The sequence below is a fragment of the Sapajus apella genome, unplaced genomic scaffold, assembly GCF_009761245.1.
Source record: "Sapajus apella isolate SASKATOON/1434 unplaced genomic scaffold, GSC_monkey_1.0 scaffold237, whole genome shotgun sequence".
NCBI classification, from domain to species: Eukaryota; Metazoa; Chordata; class Mammalia; order Primates; family Cebidae; genus Sapajus; species Sapajus apella.
In genome coordinates, this window is record NW_022437177.1 from 1 (window position 1) to 17,591 (window position 17,591).

A 17,591-nucleotide genomic window follows, 5' to 3' on the forward strand; every position below is an offset into this window, starting at 1 on the left:
AAAAAAAAAAAAAAAAAAAAAGAGAGAGAGAGAGAGAATTACACTTGCAGGTGTAGCAGGGCTCCGGGGACCCAATGACCCTACTCCTCCCCTCCTCCTCCTCATTCATTCACCCTCGTGGCCCTTGGCGAAAACTCAGTGTCACGATACTGGACTATTCACACGGCAAGGGAAAGCCGAGGTGCAGAGGTGCAGAGGGACAATCACGTGCCCAAGGCCGCCCCTGCTAAGGGACAGAGCCCAGATTAAACCCACATATGTCGGATCCCAAGGCTAACTTTGTTTGCTAGCGGATGGCGGGGTTACACTGAGAAGGGTCCAGAAGATGTTTGGCGAATAATGCGCTCTTGGAGACCCTCGGTTGGGAGGGAGGTGTAGGAGAGACAGCACCTGCAAGATCCAGGTGGCTCATGTAGTGTCTGGGCCTGTTTGTTTCCCATTCAGCCCCGGAGTAGACTCGGACAGGGGATTCCGGCCGACGACCCCAGCGCAGGCCACCGAGGGGCGCCCCAGGACACATGCAGCCGCTCCTGCCTCTAACACAGCCGGCCCAGCTTTAGCTCATCTCCACGCCCCCTACTCTAGCCCAACACCTGTCGACGCCCCCTTCTATGCAAAGTGGTTAGGGACCCAGACCAGGACTGGGAGCGTGAAAAGGGCTGGGGCAGAAAAGGACTCGGGGCCCCCCGCTGAGGCCCCACCGAAAAATATCCTGAAGTATCTTGGGTGAGTCACTTCATTCGGGGGCTCAGTTTCTACATCTGTTAAATGGAATAATAAAAAGTGATCATTCAAGAAAGAGATGTTCAGAAAAAATAAATAAATAAAATGAAAAAAAAAAAATAAAAAGTGACCTCACAAGTCAGTGTGAGGATTAAATGGGACTGTATGGGAAGAGCACATAGGAAGCACTCAATAAAAAATAATTAATTTAAAAAAATTTTTTAGACAGTCTCGCTGTTTCACTCAGGCTAGAGTGCATTGGCACAATCTCAGCTCACTGCAACCTCCACCTCCTGGGTTCAAGAGATCCTCCTGCCTCAGCTTCCCAAGTAGGTGGAACCACAGACGCACGCCACCACGTCTGGCTAGTTTTTTTTATGTTAAGTAGAGATGGAGTTTCACCACGTTGGCCAGGCTGGTGGGGAACTCCTGGCCTCAAGTGATTCGCCCACCTCAGCCTCCCAAAGTGCTGGGATTATAGGTGTGAGCCACCACGCTCAGCCTCATAATTGTTAGGTTAACTTTGGAGACCACCCCCAGGGTTCAGTCCTTAAACCCTTATTCCATACACACACACACACGAGATCTCACCCAATCTTAGGGTTTTGCTTTCTTTTCTTCCTTTCGTTTTCTTTTTGTTTTTTTTAGGTTCTCCAGGTCATGGAGAAACTGGATAATTGCTCGATTATTGCCTTTCAAACTGGATAATGACTTGTTTGATTGAGCTAGGTATCCTGTGTCTTGTAGAATGTTTAGCAGAGTCCCAGCTCCCTGCCCTCTACATTCCAATAGTAACCACCACTTGTGACAACCAAGAATATTTCCAAACTTCAACAAATGTCCTCTGGTAAGAAAAATCACCTCCATTTGAAATCACTTCACTAGTTTTTGGAAAAATATTTAAAAGATTTATACTAAGGCTTCCCAGATGTACATGCCCAACCCAAAACTCTCTCTTGAATTGGCAAACTATCTATCCAACTAACAGGTCCATTTCCTCTGAACTGAAACTGACATCCTGACATTTCCCACAAAACCACTTACTCCACTCAGCATTCCCCATGTCAGCTGATGGCAGTTCCATTTTTCCAGATGTCCAAGCCCAAACCTACAGTCCCCACCTTCTTTCAAACCTCACGTTTGATTCACCACCAAACCTAACAGCACTGCCTTCATGAACAATCACGCCTCCTTGGAATGTAATTGCTCTTGATCACCCCTAAAGACTCCAGCTTGGTTGAAGCCACCATCATCTCTCACCTGGATGAATGCAGCCACCCCCCAACTGATCTACCTTGCCTCATCTTTGCAGACAAAGTCCTATGGTAGGCCTGGTGTGGTGACTCACACTGTAATCCCGGCACTTTGGGAGGCTGAGGCGGGAGGATCATTTGAGACGAGGAGTCCAAGACCAGCCTGGGCAACATGGTAAGACCCTGTCTCTACAATGAATACAAAAATTAGCCGGTGTAGTGGCGCATGCCTGTGGTCCCAGCTACTCAGGAGGCTGAGGCAGGAGGATCGCTTGAGCCCAAAGAGGTCAAGGCTGCAGTGAGCTATGGTTGCACCCCTGCACACCAGCCTAGGCCACAAAGCAAGACCCTGTCTCAAAAGAAAAATTTGTATAACAAATCTTTTCCCTCCCCTGCTAAGAACTCCCCATTTCTGTCACAAAAAAAAGTCCCAGAAAAAGGCCCTGTGTGAATTTATTTATTTCTTTATTTATTGTGTCTCCTCCCCAGCCGTCAACTCTAGGAACCTAGGGCTCAAACAGCGCCTGTCTCACAGCAAGGAATATTTGTTGAATAAATTTTTTTGTGTGAGACGGAATCTCACTCTGTCACTCAGGCTGGAGTGCAGTGGTGCGATCTCGGCTCACTGCACCCTCCACCTCCCAGGTTCAAGCAATTCTCTTGCCTCAGCCTCCCGAGTAGCTGGGATTACAGGCACCTGCCACCACACCTGGCTAATTTTTGTATTTTTAGTAGAGACAGGGTTTCACCATGTTGGGCAGGCTGGTCTCAAACTCCTAACCTCAGGTGATCCACCCATCTTGGCTTCCCAAAGTGCTGGGATTACAGGCATGAGCCCGCGCCCAGCCTGTGGAATTAATATTATTATTGTCTCTAGTAACCTAGATGGAAATAGTCTACAGGCAAATACTACCCAAAAGGAAGATGATACCACTATTATACCACCACTATATATATAATGATGGTATATATAGTGTGCATATATACATAGTATAATAGTGGTATCATCATTTTATGTACTTAAAATTCCTGACATTGTCATTGCCCATATCATTTTTTTGAGACAGAGTCTTGCTCTGTTGCCCAGGCTGGAGTGTAGTGGTGCGATCATAGCTCACTGCGGCCTCAAACTCCTCATCTGAAGGGATCCTCCTGCCTCAGCCTCCTAAGCAGCTGGGACTACAGATGTGCACCACCATGCCTGGCTAATTTTTTAATTCTGTAGAAATGGAATCTCACTATGTTGCCCTGACTGGTATCTAACTCCTGGTATCAAACGATCCTCTAGCCTCAGCCTCCCAAAGCGCTGGGATTGCAGGTGTAAGCCACCACACCTGGCCCCCACCTTTCATATTCCCATATCAGGAACTACTCCATCATACAGCTCCCTCAGCCAAATACCTGAACATCAGCCTTACTGCCTCCCTCCTCTCAGCCCCCACTGCTAGATAGTCACCCCAATCCTGGCCCTTCCTGTCGTCTGGACCTCAGCTTCCCTCTTTCCCAGAGTCCCAACCCCCAGTGGTCCCCCACATGTCACCTCCCTGCCAGCCTTAGATCTGTCCATGTCCTGTTCTGATCCTGCTCACACACTCTCCATGGCCCCTGGTGAGTTTCTCAAACACATTCTGCTCTCCCTCAACTCAGGGCATTTTCAGATGTTCCTTCTGCCTGGAATACTCTTCCCTCCCCTTGTCACCCACTCGACTTCCACTTCAGCATCAGAGAAGCTCTCCCTGACCCACTCCCCATCCCTCTGCTGTATTCATCCAGCACCCAGGGCCTCTCCTTTGGAGCACCTGTCCCGGGTTGTAAATAAACATTTACATGGGGAATTATCTGTTCAACATCTGTCCCTCTCCCCCTGAGAACGCTGTGGGAAATAGAAAAGTTCCTTTTTAAAGTTTCCTTTCTTGTTAAAGAATAAGTGTGTTAATAACTTTGTTAAGCCCTATCCTATGTAGCTGTTAGACATGCCATGCTGACAGGCACGTAGTACATTCTATGTCCTTGTACTTTAACCAAGATATCTGTGCTGGGCATGCTCACAGGCATGTCCCAGCTCTCCATTGCTTTTACCTGTTTAGAAAAGCTTTAAGTTATTAGCCAATTGGGTTTCAGTTTAGATTGTGGGATCTGGCTCCAGCCAACGGAGATCAGACACATCAGTAAGGATGACGCCAAATGCAGAAGAAATAAATTTGTGTGTTTTCCTTTGTTCATTGTACTCTCAAGGCACGATGGCTAGTGGGGGTGCCCTTCCTGCAGTCCAGGAAGTAAAAGTTGCATTGCATCCTTTGTCTCAGTGCCAATTTTTCTTTGTGGCACCGAGCATCTATTTCCAACAAGGCAGAAATCAGGGCCTGCCTGTGGTTCTGAAGCAGAGCCGACAATTAATATGTGATCTGTTGATGAAACAAATGAACACACGCACTGTCCCAAAAAATCTGAGTTTATGTCCTAGGACAAATGGCTTTTCAGCCTCCTATCCCGCAGCTTTGCTCAGTTGCAGAGTTCCTCATTCCCATGCTAGGGGCTCCACAGGTAAGGGTCTGTCTGAGCCTGAGGGTGGAGGGTGGGGGAAGTCTGCATCCTTTGCTTTTGTTCGACAAAAACAGAACACTCAGCAAAGAGTCTCTGAGCAAGGGAGGAAGGAAGGGGCTTGCAAGTGTCTGAGTTTACAAAACAACAAAAGCAAGCAGCCCTGAGCCCAAGAGGCAGCCTCATGCTTGAGCCGTTTGCCCATATGAGCTGAGAGTCTCAGGTAAGTGATGTCCGGGTTCAAAGCTCTGACCTCAGGTTCCAGCTTTCAAGTCCTCAATTTAGAAAACAGCCAGGGGTTCAGCCAGTAGAGTGTGGACCCTGAGTCAGAGTTGGGTCTTAGGTCCTTCGAAGGCTCAGTGGGCAAGGCCTGGAGGCCTGGATCTGCAGGGACGTGGCCTGTGGACTACAAGCCCAGGATCCTGGGGGCGGATCCTGAAGGGCGGGGCCTGATCCTGAAGGGCGGGGCCTGAGCCCGAGGAGGCAGGGCCGAGCCTGGTCCCTCAAACAGGACAGGTGAGAGCAGTCAGGGGGCGGGACCTAAGCCTCAAGGGGCGGGATTAGACCCCCTAAGGGGCGGAGTCTTGCCTAGAGGGGCATGATCAGCACCACCCGGCTGCTCAACAGCTGTGCCTGGTCATCCAGGAGTTGGACCTGGACTTCAAGGGGAGTGGCCTATGCGCTCGAGATCTTTGGGACGTGGCCTGGTCCTTCTGGGGCGGGGCCTTGGCCTGTCTGGGCGGGGCCTGGACCGCGGGGATCCGCTCAGGCCCGCGGAGGCAGCGGCTCCACCTTGAGCCAGATGCCGTTCTCCGTACGCAGGATGAGCTCCGGCTTCCGCCGCACCTTGCGCGTTCGGTCCACGCTCAAGCGGAAACGTAGCAGCGTTAGTGCCACGACCACGCGCATCTCCGCCATGGCGAAGCTCTGTCCAATGCAGTTCCTGGAAGGAGAGGGGACAGGGCTCAGGCCCAGCTTCTGTGTGAGCATAGGTCCCTGGGCGTCGCATGCCTCCTCTAGAAAACGAAGAAAGCATCCTGGGCTGGGTGAGGGTTAAAGTGAGACCCCACGAATCTCTCAATGAATGGGACCTTGGGGTTGAGTGTTTGAATCCTGGTGCAGCCTCTTACTAGCTGTGTGTCCCGGATGCATGGCGCCCCCTCTGAGTCTCAGTTCCTTCATTTGTAAAAACGGGGACGAAGGTATCATAGAGCCAATGGGAGCGTGGGAGCCCAGAACTCAGGGCGTGGCACACCGTCAGTGCTCAATACCCAGGATGCTATTGCAGACTCTGATTTGGGGACATCCTGGCGCATTGGGGAAGAGGGTGTTGGGTTTTCAGAAAGGACACCTGGGTGCCATCTGGTCTCTGCTCTTGAGAGTTACATTCCTGATCTTTCCCTGCCTCTGTTCCTCCACAGCTGGCTTGGACTGGGGGAAATAGAGGGGTTACCTGGGTCCCGCAGAGAAGGGCACATAGGCCAGTGGAGAGCGCTGCTGTGGGTTGTCCGGGTCAAAGCGGTAAGGGTTGTACACCTAGGCAAGAACAGCCTGAAGATGAGTTTGAGGGCTGCCCCAGCCTGGGCCCCTTCCCTGAGCCTCTGGGGGTCAGTACAGATGGATGGAGAGCACCTCAAGGCCACCTCTTCCATTCCACCTTGCACTAACCGCAATGCAGTCACACCTGCCTCCTTCTGTTGTTCACACACACCAGTGAGATTCCACCTCAGGGCCTTTGCACCTGCTGTTTCCTCTGCCTAAAACATGCTTCTCCCTGCTCCTTCATCCCCTAGGGTCTCAGCTCAAACTTCTCCTCCGCAAGGCCTTTCATAACCACTTGAGCTAAAGTACTCCCTCCACCAGCTTTTATGTATTTATTTATTTATTTGTCTGTCTGTGTTTGTGTGTTAGAGACAGGGTCTCAGGCTGGAGTACAGTGGCATGATCATAACTCATTGCAGGCTGGGCACGGTGGCTCACGCTTGTAATCCCAGCACTTTTGGAGGCTGAGGCAGATGGATCACCTGAGGTCAAGAGTTTGAGACCAGCCTGGCCAACATGGTGAAACCCTGTCTCTACTAAAAGCATCAAAACATTAGCTGGGCGTGTTGGTGGGCACCTGTAATCCCAGCTACTTGGGAGACTGAGGCTGGAGAATCGCTTGAATTTGGGGAGGTAGAGGTTGCAGTGAGCCAAGCTGGCACCACTGCACTCCAGCGTGGGCGACAGAGCAAGACTCCATCTCAAAAAAAGAAAAAAATAGCTCATTGTAGCCTTGAACTGTTGAACTCAAGTGATCCTCCTGCCTCAGCCTCTCGAGTGGCTGACACTACAGGTGTACATCACCATGGCTGGCTAACTTTTTTATTTTGTAGAAATGGGGTCTCACTGTGTTGCCCAGGTTGGGCTGGGCTGGAACTTCTGGCCTCAAATAAGCCTTCCATCTTGGTCTCCCAAAGCACTGGGATTACAGGCACAAGCCACCATCCTGGGCCAACTTTTTCCTTTTTGGTAGAGATGGGGGTCTCGCTATGTTGCCCAGGCTGGTCTCAAACTCCTGGGCCCAAGTAATCCTTATGCCTCGGCCTCCCAAAGTGCTGGGATTACAAGTGTGACCCACTGCACTTGTAAACTGGAACCGGTCCGTTTTTTTTCTTTTGTGCATGTATCAATACCCCAAATCTTATTTGTTTATTGTCTTCCTCCAAACTTCACTGTGAGCTCTGTGAGGGCAAAAACAGTATCATCCTCTATTGTCAGAACCCAACACACCCTCTGGCACACAGTAGGTGCTCAATAAATATTTTTGCCCTAATGAATTAACAACAAATGGGTGAAGAGATGGCTAAATGGCAGGGGGGAGGGGAATGCACACTCAGACCCTGCAACGGCCCCGCTGTCTGGCTCCCTGGGACACAGGGGAGGGGAGGACCTGAGGGCAGGGAGAGTTGGGGCAGGCACTCACTCACCTTGGAGTCAGGCCACACTGTGGGGTTGTGGTGGGTCCCATAGATGCTGACCACGCAGATGATTCCTGTGGGGAAAGATGGGATCAGTGAGCCAAAGGGGAACCAGGGTCTCCTCCAAAAACATCGCCCTCCTTGGGTCTCCCTGGAGCCATGATGTGTCCAGGAGACATCTGCCACCACCTTCTGTACATCTTTCTCTAGAAAATTCTGCTGCTCCATCCACTCTTCCCGCCTTTCCCTAGGAGGACTCTATCATCTTCTTTCTTGCTGCCATGCTGGCCACATAGGGATCTTTCTCACTCACAGATCTGACATTGCTCCTCTTCAGCTCAAACACCTACCTTGGCTCCCTGCTGCCCCCAGGATTCAGCTCAAGTGCCATCACCTGGCACTCCAGGCCTTTCACAATCTGCATCCTGAGGCTCTACTCCATAAACGTGCTCACTCTTTCACTTCTACACTCCAAGCCTCACCTCCTACATTCCCTCCTCCAGGCAGCCCTCCCTGCATTCCTCTCCATATTTGAGCTATTCCAGCCTTTATCTCTCCCTTTAGCCCAGTCCTGACTCCACATTCCTGGGGACATCTGCGCCCTGCTGTATCTCCCCAAGAATGGGCAATACTGAAAACCTGAGCCAGGATCCCCAGCATCAACCAAGACAGGGCTTGGTCTCCAGAGAGTAACTGACAACTGAATGAAACTGATGCTCCCCAACTGCACCCTCACAGACCCATCCCTGCAACACTGCCTCCTTCCTTGCCACCTGGACTCACCCGGCTCTATTCCCTGCACACACCACTGGGTTTCCCCCAGCACCCCAGAAGCAACAGGCACACAGAGAGCTGCCCCATCTGCAGGGATAGTGCACCTGGGGCAGGCATAGCCAGACCCCCCATGGACAATAGAGCAGCTACATCACTGGAGGCAGTGCACCAGCAGCAGGGGAAACACGGCGGGCACCTTTGGGTATGATGCGCCCATCTGGGAGCTTGATGTCCTCTGTGCAGCGGCGAGAGACAAGAGTGACAGGTGGGTACTGGCGCAGGCTCTCCTTAATGCACATAGTTGTGAAGGGCAGCTGAGTCAGATCGTCCCTGGGGACAATGGAGATATAATTAGAGGCCGAGCCACCATGACACCACCTCCCCCAAACACACACACACACACATACTCAGGGGCAGCTGGGCAGGAAACCAGTCCAGGATTTTAGACTTGCCCCAACTTCTGCCATTTGCAATTGTTTCATGCACAGGTGGGTATTACTAATACTTAGAATGCAAAGTATCTGAGCACCGATCACTCAGAACAGCACTAGCACTGGGCCCTCTACTGGGCTCGACATTATCCCTTTAACTAATGAATTATTTGGAGGTCAAGGGTCACCTAGGCAAGGTGCCGGGACAGCCAGGGTGAGTCAGGGAAACAGTAATATGCCAGTTTATATCATCCATTTCTGTACTTAAACAACTGATGCAGTATGGGTACGGTGGCTCTCGCCTATGATCCCAGCACTTGGGGAGGCCAAGGTGGATGGATCGCTGGAGGTTAGGAGTTTGAGACCAGCCTGGCCAACATGGCGAAACCCCACATTTACTAAAAAACACAAAAATTAGTTGGCATGGTAGCGGGCACCTATAGCCTCAGCTACTCGGGAGGCCGAGGCAAGAGAATTGCTTGAATCTGGGAGACGGAGGTGGCAGTGACATGAGATCACACCATTATACTCCAGCCTGGGCTACAGAGCAAGACTCTTATATTTAAAAAAAAAAAAAAAAAAAAGAGAGAGATCCAAGATGGCTGATCACTAGCAGCTCGGGATTGCAGCCCCCACTGAAAGAGCAGAGAACGAGAGGACGCCACACTTTCAGATCAATTTTTGTTGCTCACGCACCAGGAGATTCCCAGCGGAGGAGCCCCACGTGTCGCCAGCACGACTCTTGAGGCCGGCGAGGCGGTTTTGCCGCTGCCTTGGAGCGGCGGTTCTTGGTGCAGAGTCAGAAAAGCACCATCAATCTTAAAGCCGCCGTTTTGGCCGGCGCAGTGGGTTGCTCAGATTCTAGCGCCGGGAATCAACAAGTTGGACGTCCATTCAGAAACCCAACTATAAAGACGGTAATTATAAAGACCACAGATGGATAAATCTATAAAGAAGGGAAGAAAACAGCCTAAAAAGGCTGAGAATACCCAAACTCAGAACTCCTCTCCCTCTACAGGGGATCACAGCTCCTCATCAGCAACAGAACAAGGCCTGATGGAGAAAGACTGTGTTCCATTAGCAGAAGCAGGCTTTAAAAAGTGGATGATAAGAAACTTCTGGTAATTAAAAGAAGTTGTTCTAACCCAATGCAAAGAAACTAAGAACTGTGAAAAAAGGTTTGAAGAAATGTTAAAAATAACACACAATTTGGAGAGGAATATAAGTGAATTAATGGAGCTGAAAAATACAACACGAGAACTTCGCGAACTATGCACAAGTTTTAACAGCTGAATTGATCAAGCAGAAGAAAAGATATTAGAGGTCAAAGACCAACTTCATGAAATAAAACAAAAAGACAAGATTAGAGAAAAAAGGATAAAAAAGAACGAGCAAAGTCTCCAAGAAATATGGGACCATGTGAAAAGACCTAATCTACGCTTGATAGGTGTACCTGAATGTGACGAGGAGAATCAATCCAAGCTGGAAAATACGCTTCAGGATATTATTCAGGAAAACTTTCCCAACCTAGCAAGGCAGGACAATATTCAACTCCAGGTAATACAGAGAACACCACAGAGATATTCCTCAAGAACACCAACCTCAAGGCACATAATCGCCAGATTCACCAGGGTTGAAATGAAAGAGAAAATACTGAGGGCAGCCAGAGAGAAAGGTCAGGTTACCCATAAAGGGAAGCCTATCAGACTCACAGCAGATCTCTCAGCAGAAACCCTACAAGACAGAAGAGAGTGGGGGCCAATATTTAACATCCTTAAAGAAAAGAACTTTCAACCCAGAATTTTACATCCAGCCAAACTAAGCTTCATAAGTGAAGGAAAAATAAAATCTTTTGTGAACAAGCAAGCACTCAGAGATTTCATCACCACCAGGCCTGCTTTACAAGAGCTTCTGAAAGAACCACTACAAATAGAAAGGAACAACCAGTATCAGCCTTTCTAAAAAATGCCAAAAAATAAAGAACATCAACATAATTAAGAAATCGCATCAATTAATGGGCAAAATAGCCAGCCAACACTAAATGACAGCATCAAACTCATATATATTGTTATTAATTCTAAATTTAAATCGACTAAATCCCCCAATCCAAAGACACAGACAGGCAAAAAAAGCCAAGACCCATTGGTATGCTACATCCAGATCCATCTTACATGCAAGGATACACAAAGACTCAAAACAAAGGGATGGAGAAAAATTTACCAACCAAATGGAGAGCAAAAATAAATAAATAGAAAGCAGGAGTTGCAATTTTTGCTGATAAAATAAACTTCAAAGCAACAAAGATCAAAAGAAGCAAAGAAGGACATTACATAAAGATAAAAGGATCAATGTAACAAGAAGAGCTAAAGATCCTAAATATATATGCACCCAATACAGAAATACCCAGATATATAAGACTTACAAAGAGACTTGGACTCCCACACAATAATAGTGGGAGACTTACAGATCAATGAGACAGAAAGTTAACATCGATATTCAGGACTTGAACTCAGATCCGGAACAAGTAGACTTAATTAACATTCATAGAACTCTCCACTTTAAATACACAAAATATAAACTCTTATCAGTACTACATCACACGTATTTACAGGTTTAAATGAAATATTGGTTGGCTGCTTGTTAATTATTTTCTTCCCTCATTTTTTTTTATGTCTCTATTATTAAACACAATTACAGGCATACCCATTTTTAGACTGCATTCTAGCCCAGGCAATAAAGCAACACCCCTGTTCTCTCTCCCTCTTCCTCTTCCTCTTTCTTCCTTTCCTTTATTTATTTTTTCTTTTTCTATTCTTTTTCTTTCTTTCTCTCTTTCTTCCTCTAAAAATAAAAAAAAAAAAAATAATAATAATAAAAAAAAAGGGCCAGGTGAGGTGGCTCATGCCTGTAATCCCAGCACTTTGGGGGGCCAAGACGGGTGGATCATGAGGTCAGGAGATTGAGGCCATCCTGGCTAACACAGTGAAACCCTGTCTCTACTAAAAATACAAAAAATTAGTTAGACATGGTGGCACGGCCTGTTGTTCCAGCTACTCGGGAGGCTGAGGCAGGAGAACTGCTTGAACCCAGGAGGCAGAGGTTGCAGTGAGACGAGATCACACCACTGCACTCTAGCCTGGGCAACATAGAAAGACTCTGTCTCAAAAAAAAAAAAAACTGGTTCAGGCCAGGCATGGTGGCTCGAACATCCCAGAACTTTGGGAGGCTGAAGCAGGTGGATGACTTCAGCTCAGGAGGTCATGACCAGCCTGGGCAAGAAAGAGAGACCACCATCTCTACCAAACGTTAAAAAAAATTATCTGGGCATGATGGCATACACCTGTGGTCCCAGCTACTAAGGAGCCCAGGAGGTTGAGGCTATAGTGAGCTATGGTCATGCCACTGTACTCCTGCCTGGGCCAGAGAGTGAGATCCTATCCCCCCACAAAAAAAATAATTACATTACCTCCTTATAATATTATTTACTTAATATATTTTCCTTTGGACTTTAGGGCCCAAAATTGGGCTAATGATAACTCTTGATTCATGTTCTAGATTAGTTTCTTTAAATCAACAGGTTTCCTTTCTTTTTTGACAGTCTTGCTCTTTCACCCAGGCTGGAGTGCAGTGGTGTGATCTTGGCTCACTGCAACCTTCACCTCCCAGGTTCAAGCAATTCTCACGCCTCAGCCTCTCAAGTAGCTAGGATTACAGGTGCATGCCAATACACCAGCTAATTTTTGTATCTGTAGTAGAGACGGGGTTTCACCATGTTTCCCAGGTTGGTCTCGAACTTCTGGCCTCAGGTGATCCACCCACCTCAGCCTCTTAAAGTTCTGGAATTACAGGCATGAGCCACCGCGCCCGGCCCAGGTTCTTCTTCAAAGAAACTTTATGGCTGGGCACAGTGGCTGACGCCTATAATCCCAGCACTTTGGGAGGCCAAAGAACAAGGATCACTTGAGCTCAGGGATTTGAGAGCAGCCTGGGCAACATAGCCAGTCCCCATCTCTATGAAAAATTTTAAAAATTTGCCAGCTGTGGTGGCACACACCTATAGCCCCACCTACACAGGAGGCTGAGGCAGGAGGATTGCTTGAGCCCAGGAGTTTGAGGCTGCAGTGAGGCTGTGACTGTGCCACTGCACTCCAGCCTGTTTCTTCAAATAAAAGAAACTTCATGTTTCTATAAAGGGCTAACAGCATCCCTGGCGTAAAGATATTCACCCATACAAACACCACTGTGAAAACAGGAGTGTGTTATTAAACTGTGGCTATACACGAACTCCTGCCCAACTCTCCAAAACTGAAGCATCTCCTCCATTTGTTTAAAAGGAAGATTAGCAAAGCATTCAGGATACAGTAGCAGCCCACTAGGCATGTCTTCCTGAGGTCATAATGCAAAAGGTTGAAATAGAACCAAAAGGAACCTCCTCACTGTGTGAGCTGATGCTATTTAACACTGTGTTTTCTTTTTCTTTATTTTATTTATTTATTTTTTGAGACAGGGTCTCACTCTGTCACCCAGGCTGGAGTGCAGTGGCATAAGCTTGACTCACCGCAGCCTCTGCCTCCTGGGTTCAAGTGATCCTCCCACCTCAGCCTCTCAAGTAGCTGGGACTACAGGCACACGCCACCTGGCCTGGCTAATTTTTTTATTTTTTGTAGAGACAGGGTTTCGCCATGCTGCCCAGGCTGGTCCCAAACACTTGAGCTTAAGGAATGTGCCCACCTCAGCCTCCCAAAGTGCTGGGATTACAGGCGTGAGCCACCGCGCCCAGCCCAATGCTGGGTTTTCTTTTCATCACCCAGAATCAGCTCTAAATAGCATGCATTTGACAGAGTCAATTATAGTTTCTGATTCTCCACTTACTCCCTGAATTAGAATTATATACCTGTACCCTTTGTCATGTGATTCTGCAGTGCCTTATGCTCAGCTAAGTGGAGTATATGTCATACTGGGCTTGGTCACATGACTTAATTCAGCCAATGCAATGCTCTAGTGCAAGCAGAGCTTTTATTTATTTATTTATTTATTTTTCTTTTTTGAGACGGAGTTTCACCCATGTTGCCCAGGCTGGAGTGGCGCAATCTCGGCTCACCGCAACCTCCACCTCCTGGGTTCAAGTGATTCTCCTGCCTCAGCCTCCCAAGCAGCTAGGATTACAGGCATATGCCACCATGCCCAGCTAATTTCATATTTTGAGTAGAGACAGGGTTTCTCTATGTTGGTCAGGCTGATCTCGAACTCCCAACCTCAGGAGATCTGCCCGCCTTGGCCTCCCAAAGTGCTGGGATTATAGGCGTGAGCCATCAGGCCTGGCTTTTTTATTTTTATTTTTTTAATCTTTATTTATTTAGAGACAGAGTTTCACTCTTGTAGCCCAGGCTGGAGTGCAGTGGCACAATCTCAGCTCACTGCAACCTCCACCTCCCAGGTTCAAGTCTCCTGCCTCAGCCTCCTGAGTAGGGAGGATTACAGGTGCCTGCCACCATTCCTAGCTAATTTTTGTGTTTTTAGTAGAGACGATATTTCACCATGTTGGCCAGACTGGTCTCAAACTCCTGACCTCAGATGATCTGCCCACCTCAGCATCCCAAAGTGCTGGGATTACAGGCGTGAGCCACCCCAGCCAGCCCAAGCAGAGCTTTTAAATTTTGTGGCTTTTTGTGCTTCTGAAATCTGCCTTGAGAAGAACATGACCCAGGGTAGTAGTCTCTGGTCCAAAGAGACCAGAGAGGAAGTATATGAAGCATATCTGAACCCAGCTCTTAGTTTGAAAGCAACTTCCACTGTACTCAGCCAAGTCCAGCAGCAACTAGAGTAATGAACAGACAAGAGCAAGAAATGTGTGCATGCAAAAGCAAGAAATAAATGCTTGCTATAAACCACTAAGTTTGGGGGCTGTTTGTTATGCAGCATTATTGCAACAATTGCTGACTAAGACACTTGGAGAACTTCTGCATTATGAGGCAGGCATAGGCACTATCACCACCCCCATTTTATAGTTGAAGAAATTACAATTCAAGAAGCTAAAGCTTCTCTGAGGTCACACAATCAATAAGTGGGAGAGCAGAGGTTTACACTTAAGGCTGTGGTCTCAACCTGCCCCCTTCATTCCCCTGACCCCACACTCACCACTCCAGCTCCTCCAGCTCCCGGCCTTTCATGACTTCCTGAATCTCTTCCCGGCATTTCTCCTGGTATTCTGGATACTTTGCCAAATTGAACAGCACCCAGGAGAGCCCACTGGATGTTGTGTCGTGACCTGCAGGCAGATAAGGGTATCTGAATGGAGGCTGCCTGAAAAAAGCAGAGATGGTAGCTACAGACAACGATGCCCCTTCCTGCCTGCCTCCAGTCTCACCCCAAGTCCTCACCCTCAAACATGAAGGTGTCTGCCTCGGCTCGGATATCCTCGTCCGACAGTTCCTTTCCATCTTCATCCTGGAATGGGCAGTAGAGGATGCTCAGACCACTTCATCCCACTCTCTGCCTCCTAGGGGCTCCTCAAAACTCAGATATCTCCCCCACATCTTTTTTTTCAAGATGGAGTCTCACTCCGTCACCCAGGCTGGAGTGCAATGGCTCAATTTCAGCTCACTGCAGCCTCCGCCTCTCAAGTTCAAGCAATTCTCATGCCTCAGCCTCCCAAATAGCTGGAATTACAGGTGCACACTGCCATGCCCAGCTAATTTTTGTATTTTTAGTAGAGATGGGACTTCACCATGTTGGTCAGGCTGGTCTCAAATTCCTGGCCTCAAGTGATCCACCTGCCTCATCCTCCCAAAATGCTGGGATTCAGGCATGAGCTACCACGCCTGGTAGGATCACTTGAGCCTAGGAGTTCAAGACTAGCCTGGGCAATATAATAAGACCCCATTTCTACAAAAAAATAATTAGCCAGTCTTGGTGATGCAAGCCTATAGTCCCAGCTACTGGTGAACCTGAGGCAGGAGGATTGAGCCCAGGAGGTCAAGGCTGCAGTGAGTCACGACTGCATCACTGCACTCCAGCCTGGGTGACAGAGCAAGACCCTGGGTGAGAGATGTTGCTGAGGCTATGAAGAAATAGGAATGCTTTTACACTGTTGGTGGGAATGTAAATTGCTCAACCATTGTGGAAGACAGTATAGCAATTCCCCAAAAACCTAGAACCAGAAATACCATTTGACCCAGCAATCCCATTACTGAGTATATACCCAAAGAAATATAAGTCATTCTATTATAAAGATACATCCACGCATATGTTCATTACAGCACCACTCACAATAACAAAGACATGGAATCAACTCAAATGCTCATCAATGAAAGACCGGATAAAGACAATGTGGTACATATACACCGTGGAATATTATGCAGCCATAAAAAGGAACAAGATTATGTCCTTTGCAGGGACCTGAATGGAGCTGGAAGCCATCATCCTTAGCAATCTAAGGCAGGAACAGAAAACCAAACACCACATGTTTCCACTTATAAATGGGAGCTGAACAGTGAAAACAGATCGACACAGGGAGGGAAACAACACATACTTGGGGCCTGTCAGGGGGACAGGGGAGGGAGAGCATCAGGATAAACAGCAAACGCACACTGGGCTTAATACCTAGGTGATGGGTTGATAGGTGCAGCAAACCACCATGGCACATGTTTGCCTATGTAACAAACCTGCACGTCCTACACATGTATCCTGGAACTTTAAATTAAATTAAATTTAAAAAAAATTTGTGTTGAGATGGATTTTCACTCTTGCTGCCAGGCTGGAGTGCAGTAGTGCGATCTTGGCCCACTACAACCTCTGCCTCCTGGGTTCACACCATTCTCCTGCCTCAGCCTCTAGAGTAGCTAGGATTACAGGTGCATGCCACCGCGCCTGGCTAATTTTTTTTTTTTTTCTATTTTTAGTAGAGATGGTGTTTCAGCATGTTGGCTAGGCTGGTCTCAAACTCCTGAACTCAGGTGATCCACCTGCCTCAGCCTCCCAAACTGCTGAGATTATGGGCGTGAGCCATAGCACCCAGCCTAACCTGGAACTTTAATTTAATTTAAATTAAATTTTTTAAAAACAAGAAAAAAGAAAAGAAAGATGGAAAGAGGGATGGAAAGTCAACGGTGAGGAGAAGAAGGGAGTTCATATTTCTGGAGCAGCCTCTAACACCAAGCATCCCACTGGATGCCTGACAACAACCTTGTGATCAGGTTTTGTGATCACCATGGTATAAGTGGGGAAACTGAGGCTAAGCTCAAACATCCTCTTAGTGACAGAGCCAGAACTGGAATCCAGGACTATTTGAATCCAGAGCCCAAAAGGTCCACAGACACATGAATGAGTGACCATGCACCTCTGCAAGCATCCCATCTCTTCAAGGTCATGTGTTTCATCTTTGCGATTGTTATGAGCTGAATAGCCCTGCCCCCCACCCCTAGAATTCATAAGTCCTAACTTCTGATACCTCAGGCTATGACCATGTTTGGAGAGGGTCTTTGCAAAAGTAATCAAGCCAAAATGAACTCATTAGGGTGGGGCCCTAATCCAACGTGACTGGTGTCCTAATACAAATTGATGAAGACAGAGGCAGGCACAGAGGGAAGATGATCCGCAGACATAGGGAGAAGACAGCTTTCTGCAAGCCAGGGAGCAAGGCCTGGAACAGATTCATCCTTCCTGGCCCTTAGAAGAAACCAGCCCTGCATATACCTTGATCTTGGACTTCTAGCTTCCAGAACTGTGAGAGAATAAATTGCTGACGTTTAGGCCATTTAGTTTGCGGTACTTTGTAATAGCAGCCCAAGAAAACTCACCCAGTGAGTCTTGCTTGTTCTAACCCCATCTCAGACCCATGTGAATTTTGTTTTGGTTTGCGTTTGTGTGTGTGTGTGTGTGTGTGTGTGTTTGTGTGTGTGTGTGTGTGT

At 47.9% G+C, this 17,591-nt stretch overlaps 1 protein-coding gene across 3 annotated transcripts in view; it reads right to left on the reverse strand.

Annotated features, from left to right (window-relative positions):
* Positions 1-4,412: 4,412 nt before the first annotated feature.
* LOC116544934 (cytochrome P450 4F22) overlaps positions 4,413-17,591 on the reverse strand; it is a 47,320-nt gene continuing 34,141 nt past the window's right edge. For 2 of the 3 annotated variants that reach the window (XM_032271532.1, XM_032271531.1), the window contains exons 9-14: positions 15,063-15,129; positions 14,821-14,950; positions 8,448-8,581; positions 7,487-7,551; positions 5,971-6,053; positions 5,159-5,460 (exon numbers count right to left, since the gene is read on the reverse strand). In XM_032271532.1, the coding sequence (XP_032127423.1) occupies positions 5,283-5,460; positions 5,971-6,053; positions 7,487-7,551; positions 8,448-8,581; positions 14,821-14,950; positions 15,063-15,129 (657 nt within the window). In that variant the 3' untranslated portion in view covers positions 5,159-5,282. Of the gene's footprint in view, positions 5,461-5,970; positions 6,054-7,486; positions 7,552-8,447; positions 8,582-14,820; positions 14,951-15,062; positions 15,130-17,591 lie in introns of all 3 variants that reach the window. The other variant, XM_032271533.1, reaches the window with a different exon arrangement.